The 7,652-nt window shown below is 31.5% G+C and overlaps 1 protein-coding gene across 1 annotated transcript; it reads right to left on the bottom strand.

Annotated features, from left to right (window-relative positions):
• Positions 1-5,904: 5,904 nt before the first annotated feature.
• LOC112513989 (CBS domain-containing protein CBSX5-like) lies at positions 5,905-7,286 on the bottom strand. Its single transcript, XM_025120253.1, has 2 exons — positions 6,943-7,286; positions 5,905-6,855 (listed from the first exon to the last, which is right to left on the bottom strand). The coding sequence occupies exons 1-2, from the start codon at positions 7,284-7,286 to the stop codon at positions 5,991-5,993; spliced, it is 1,209 nt and encodes a 402-aa protein (XP_024976021.1). The 3' UTR covers positions 5,905-5,990.
• Positions 7,287-7,652: the final 366 nt, after the last annotated feature.

Genomic DNA, 7,652 nt, shown 5'->3' with positions numbered 1-7,652 from the left:
TATATATATATATATATATATATATATATATATATATATATATATATATATATACACACTCAGAGATCCACTTGTTTTTATCTTTGACCACTTTTGGTATTTTTCATGTGACAAATACCGGTTTTTGGAACCATGCAATCATTCAATGGTTTTCAAGAAATTCGGCCCTCTATTTCTTTCATGTTTTCAATGGATTTAAATCATAACTCGTTCTTTAGGTTATATATTATCTATGGGTTAAAAAAACCGACAAATCAAATCAAACTATTTGATCTCAAAACCGAAAAGACGGATGACTAAAAAATATTGGGTATCTGTAAACGAACCGAACGAACACGAACAGAGGCTTGTTCATATTCGTTCGTTTATCTTAACCGAACAAAAGAATGAACACGAACGATAAACGAACGAAAATAATTGTGCTCGTGTTCGTTCATTTAGAAATCAGGTGTGTTCGTGTTCGTTTATGTTCGTTCATTAACATGCTAAACGAACGTAAACGAACGAACATAAACGAACAGACGTAAACGAACATAAACAAACGAACACCAATACTTGTCATTCAATTCACCAATTATCTATAGTTTAAACATATACAAAACAATCACCATTCATCAACCATCATTAATATACCAATACTTAAAAGGCTTTTTAAAATTTGAATTCAAACTAAATAAATAAAAGTTATATATTAAAATTAATATATAAACGAACATAAACGAACGTAAATGAACGAACTTTCACGAACTTAAATGAACGAACGAGACTCTCGTTCATGTTCGTTCGTTTAACTAAACGAACACAAATTTTTGTTCATGTTCGTTCATTTATTAAATAAACGAACTTCCAGCCGAACGGTTCACGAACGGTTCGTTGAACGTTCGGTTCGTTTACAGCCCTAGGTATTTTTAAGTCAATTTTAGTCTTGAAGTTTAGATACCTGTAGGTACTCAAATCGATACGGATATAATATATATATATATATATAATATTTAAAATGAAATATTTATATTTATTTATATATTAACCCATAGTTAATTGATTAAAAGCTTTTAGGTTTTAGGATCAATCATTACGGTGGATAATTAAAATTTGGTGGTATAAAATGATGAAAAATTCGATATTAATAAAAAAAAAATGGATGCTTTTAAATTTGTAAAGATTTTGCTTATTTATATTTAGTTCTTGCGAAATTATTTTAACTGATATTTTTTGGTATTATTTTTATATTATAAATGATATTCTTTTTATGAATTTGGATGACCATGAACCGAACCATGGTTAACTGCCTTATTTTGGTTCGATTCAACCGATGATTTAGATAGCTATTTATTCGCGTCATACAATTCGGCTCACATTTTCTCTACTAACTAAACCGAACGGTAAACACCCCTAGCGTTACATAAACAACTCGCTCATCTTTGTGAAACACCCCCCCCAATAGTCCAACACACACACCCCCATATATATATATATATATATATATATGATTGAGTTCACGTGAAACCAAAGGTTTTTCATGAGACCCGTAAGATCAATTTACGTTCATTGATCAACTTTATAAGCTAATGGTCTAAAGTTGCACGGTGACAATTTTGTGATTATTTGAGAAGTCTCGTGGCAATTTTGTAATTATGAATATTCAAATTATATATCTAATCCAAGGGTTGAGAAATGGTCTTACGGGTCTCACGAAAAACTCTTAGTCTTACATGATCCCAATTCTATATATATATATATATATATATATTATAAAGCATTTGACAAAAACTCTTAAATACTATTTTTTATGCATGAAGTATTGTATATTAATGCATATTACTTAAAATTCAAGATTACAAGTAAATTATGCATAAGTACAACTTATTAAAACTCCATGTTTGAATTCGCGTAACTAACTGCGGATAAATATAATCAATTAGAGGATAAACATCTCATTTGAAAATATAAAAAATCTAAAAAATAATTAGGATAATTATCGAGTTCAAACAAAATAATTAATTAGTATCTTTATAAGAAGATTATATTATTAAATCGAATATAAATTATTTCGTTATTAAACCTAAATCTATACTACATTATAAAGAATTTGACAACAACTCTTAAAAGTTATTTTTTATGCATGAAGTACTGTACATTGATGCATATTACTTAAAGTTTCAAGATTACAAGTAATTGTTCACAAATACACTTATTAAAGCTGCATGTTTGAATTCGTGTAACTAACTGCGGATAAACATAATCAAATAGAAGATAAACATCTCATTTTAAAATATAAAAAATCTAAAATATAATTAGGATAATTATCGAGTTCTAACAAAATAATTAATTATTATCKTTATAAGAAAATTATATTATTAAACCAAATATAAATTATTTCGTTATAGGATATAAATTAAATTATAATAAAAAAGTTGAATTAAAAATCATACAAAAAATGAGAAATTTTAAATAGTTAATTTGATACTAATGTCGATATATTTTTGTCAAATTTTTATGATATCTTAATATTTATATTTTATTAAAAATAAAAACATCATCGCTTTTTCAAAATCACATAAGACCATATTATAACATCGACTGAGATAAAAAATAAAATGAAATATTAAAATCAAGATGTATCTCGTTGCATTGCGCGAGTACCCTTCTACTATGTATATATATATATATATATATATAGAGAGAGAGAGAGAGAGAGAGAGAGAGAGAGAACTTCAAATGTTAACCCAAATTATTGTGTTAATTTTATAAACTTTTTAGACCAATCACAATCTATCTTAGTTTTAGGTTATTCACTAACTTTAACGTTAAGGGTATATGGATAATTTTGTTTTTCTGTAACTATTATATCATTAATTAGGCATTACACGATCCATAAAATCCCATGATTTTTGTATTTTTAATATTAATCTTGTGACTTTTTCATTTTTTTAATATTGATTTTTCATTTTTAATATTTATAAATTTGTGATTGGTGGAAGAGATCCGCTAGTAAAGTGTTTGTTATCGTTCAAGCAATTATGAATAAAGACATTGGGAAACAACACAACAACATTGAGAAGATTAAAATTATTTATGGTAACAATCGGAGTTTGAGATCGGGAAGTGAAGTATGTAATCAAAGCGAGTGTCTTGGTAATTATGAACATAAATTGACATGTATACATTTATATGAACACAAATTGACATATATAAACACTTATGGCAATTATGAACATATATAAACACTTATGACGATTATGAACACAAATTATAATTTTAATTTTTATCGGAAGCTAACCCTATACATATAATTAATTCCATACAAATATTATAAAAACTTAATATGATGGAAAATTGTGATATTAAATATAAAATAAGAAAAGGTATTTTATTATAATAATAATAATAATAAAATAAATAAACATTATTGATGTTCACTTGTCCTCTTTAATAAAAATAAATAAATAAACTGTTGATTTGCGATCTTTGTCTTTGATGTTTTGTCGTTTAGTTCGTTAATGCATGTGTCATCAGAACTTTATGTCATGTTATATACATATATAGGGTTGAGTTCACATGAGATTAAAGATTTTTCGTGAGACGTTTAAGATTAATTTATGTTCATTGATCAACTTGATAAGCTAATGATCTAAAGTTGTACGGTGGTATTTTTGTGATTATTGAGAAGTCTCGTGGTAATTTTGTGATTATGAATATTCAGATTGTAGATCTAATTCAAGGGTTAAGAATTGGTCTTGCGAGTCTAATGAAAAACATTGGGTCTCACATGAAACCGTAAAAACTTTTACTTTATGGTATTGTTTTATATAAGGCTATCGTTTAATATATTGATGACAACATATTTGTTTTATAATGTGTTTGTTTAATATGTTTTCAGTTCATAATATGAATTTTTTTACGTGTAACTTTTATTTCACAAACGAGTTACAAAAGATTCATATTGAAAAACATGATTGGGTTCACATGAAGACAATATTATTTTCATGATATACGATTTTTACACTTGAAACTTCACGACAAAAATGTTATGAAGGTAAAAAAAATCAAATCTTCACAGCAAAAACATTGTGAATGTTACCTTCACAATGTTTTGCTGTGAATTTTTAAGCGTAAAAATCGTGTCTCACGTATTTCACGAAAACAGTCTTGTCTCACATGATCCAGGTCTTGAAAACAAATATATATATATATATATACACACACACACACACACATACATACATATATATAGGTGGATGTTCAAACGAGAACACCTCCATTTTATGAGAACGCAAGAACACTCTTATCACATGTGACAATATGCGTGAGGAGACCATGTGATGTGCGGACGACGTGTTCTACGACTTAGGTCGCGTCAAAGGTTGTTTGCGTCTATGATTTAGCATCATGTGATGGTCTTGATGGATTATAGTATCATATAAACAACACCCTTATCACATTTGATAATAATTGTGAGGGGACTTAGTGGTCTAAGGGCGACTTGGCCTGCAACCAAGATCGCATCGAAAATCGTCCGTGTCTCTGATTTAGTATCACATGTGTATCATATGTGATGAAATAATAATATCACATGTGATTGTCTATAATAAAATAGTGTTCTCATGTTCTCGTAAAATGAATATGTTCTCGTTTGAACCTTTCCATATATATATATATATATATATATATATATATATATATATATAGATAAATTATAATTAACCACCATAACTTCTATTTTTCGTTTGATTAAATACGTCCATGTGAACATTCAACACTCCCACATGCTATATACTACGCCTATATATATATATATATATAAAGAGAGAAAGAGGTTAAATCAAATAAGAAACTACAAAAAAATTATAAATCGTGTGAGAATCGATTTAAAAATAAATTTTACTTATTTTTTTTTACCAAATGTCATTTCGTTTGCAATATCAAATTCAAATTCCATCAAGTTAGTAAGTGGTACAGTTGCAATTTGCAGACCTGACTGTCACCATAGACGGACCTAGTATAGTGGTTATGGTGGCACATGCCATCGTTTCATTCCTCCGTCGTAGTGAAAAATTTTAGGTCTGTGAAAGATGCAACTGTATCGATTTGTTGTGTGCCACCATATATATTTTGAAACTATAATAAGGATACAAGTTTTCCTTAGTCGAGTTGGTTTGCAAGGTTTTCTTTTACTTTAGACTTGAGTTCGAAATCGTTAGTATCATTTTCTTAGTTCTTAGCTTTTAATTTCAAATTTATTATGTTTATGAAAAGAATTTACAATAAAATACTTGAATACAAGACCTCACATATGAAGAACAATGAACTAACCAACATACCAATTATGATGTTGTAACAAATATCCCGATATTTGTTTCTTATAATCAAATGGTGTCACCGTTTGAAAAAAAATTGGGTTCATTCCTGGCCGTCACAGTTGCATACATGTGTTTGAATCTGATAATCTTTTTTCGATCTTTTAATCAGATCCACAATATTACAGATATAATAATATTTAGTAAATAGAGGAGATGAATATGATGTGCATTTATTAAAAGGTTTTGGTGGTCTTTTGTAACCCTTTCTCCGCATAAATTTTTATTTTATTTTTTATTTAGAAGAAAATTTAAGTCTCCATTAAAAAAGTATAACCAAATCTGAATGCATTTTTATATATTAAAAGAATATTTGAACAATGCAGTGAGATACCTTTCGATTTTAATATTTTGTTTTATTTTTTATCTTTATCAATATAATACAATTTTATATGATCTTAAAAAAGCAATAATGTTTTCATTTTTGAATCTGTTAAAATAAAATAGAAAAAAACACATAATATCATATAATTGATAAATAGTTGATAGTTTGATACAAAACAACTGATGCGAATAAACAAAAAGAATATCGTTCAGACTCATCATTTGACACGAAAAGCCCATAAATATCTCATATATACAAATCTTACCCTCATACTTTCATATTTTTAAACAATAGTCCCTCTTCTCCATCTAATTCATCATACTTTCTAAATGTGACCGGAAAACTTCCAACATGCCGGAAAACCTCACAATTCCGACAACACTACAGTCCTCTTCAATCACCCAAACGTAACTTACCCGGTGTGCGATCGCCTGAATCATCACCGCCACCAACGAGCTCCCGGGATAGCATACGATCGCCTCCGCCCTCCTCGTTATCCTTGCTGAATAGCTGCTTGACCTATTAAACCTCCCGGACTTCATCGTAGCCGGAGACGGCGGAGACTCTTCATCGGATGAAAAAGATGAATTACCGTTAATCAACGGAATGCCGGAAGAGTAAGCCGAAAATTCTTCCAGCATTCCTTTCAAATTCCGCTCTTTTAGCCTCGCTTCCACCACGCGGATTATATCTTCCGGTGGTCCGCCGCAATCGATGTATGCCATCAGATCGCCCGCGGACAGCGTCGCGATTGCAGCCGCCGCTGTCTCGTCGGAGTAGGCTAGAGTGAAAGGAGAGATCTCGCCGATCAAGATTCCGTCGTCGTCAACGACGGCGACAGATGTTTGGTCAGCAAGAGAGGTTTTAATAGCTCCCAATGCAGTTGACGCCGGCGAGTGGTAGTTGACGGTGAGGATATCGGAGCTGATGATTCCGAGCGACTCGACGGAGTAGGCAGCAGTTGGGGAGAAAAGAGCAATTGAACTCAGTAGGAATCTGATGACGTCTTCTTGAGTCAGCCAACAGAATTCATAGCCGCCGGCGTGGGTCGTCGGAGCAATTGATAGTTCCCGTTGAAGTTGCTTCCTTTTTGCGTTGATCGTCGTTCTGCTCTTTATGGGTACCACAAGATTCTGAGCACCATTAATGATTAGATCAATGGCTTCCACCAAACTGCAAAACCAAACAAAGAAATGGGAAAATATCAAAGAATGCGACAATTTGAAGTTCATTGATGAAGTTCATTGATGATTAACAAACCTTGCGGCAGGCTCGACGTGACGAACAACTGCAGGAACACCGGATATCAGAACGGAGACCGGAGAATCGAGCGCCGATGACGGTGATTTGATGTTGTCTTCCTTACAGAGGTAGCAGATGACGTCGACCATACAGATTTTTCCGACGCAGCGGCAGTCGTCGATGAAAGTTTGGTCGGAGATGGAATGGTGGTGGTCGCAGTTCCAAATACTGATGTGGGTGTCGTCGGTGGATTTGAGTATGATTAGGGCCTGGCGGACGGTGGCGGAAATGGAGAGTGATTTCAACGGCTGTTTGCCGAGGCAGAGGTCTGCTACCTCATGTGCCAATAAACGAGCTGCCATACACAGACTGATCGGAAAGTTTTGTAGCGGCGGACGGCGAGATTCGGAAGAAAGATTAAGAGCCAAAATTGGGAAGATGAGTTTGAAAATTGATAAAGGGGATGAAAGCATATATATAGAGATTATAAAACTACAAGTTCAGTCCCTGTGGTTTGTTGAAAATAACATTGTTTGCCCTTTTATGTTTTAATTTACAAGATGGTCGCTGTAGTTTGTAAAAACGTATGTATTTGGTTCATTCCTCTAATGACTGTTAAAAAATTCCATTCAAACCAACACGTAAATCAGTACTGGATAAAAGACAAAAAAAAATCAATAATACGACTGAAATCACTTCTCTTCTGACATAATATTTTGATGGTCGTT

Source organism: Cynara cardunculus (genome assembly GCF_001531365.2).
Source record: "Cynara cardunculus var. scolymus isolate 2C chromosome LG 6, CcrdV1, whole genome shotgun sequence".
Lineage (NCBI taxonomy): Eukaryota > Viridiplantae > Streptophyta > Magnoliopsida > Asterales > Asteraceae > Cynara > Cynara cardunculus.
The sequence above is the reverse complement of the archived record's forward strand: the minus strand, read 5'-3'. Positions and strand labels throughout refer to the sequence as shown.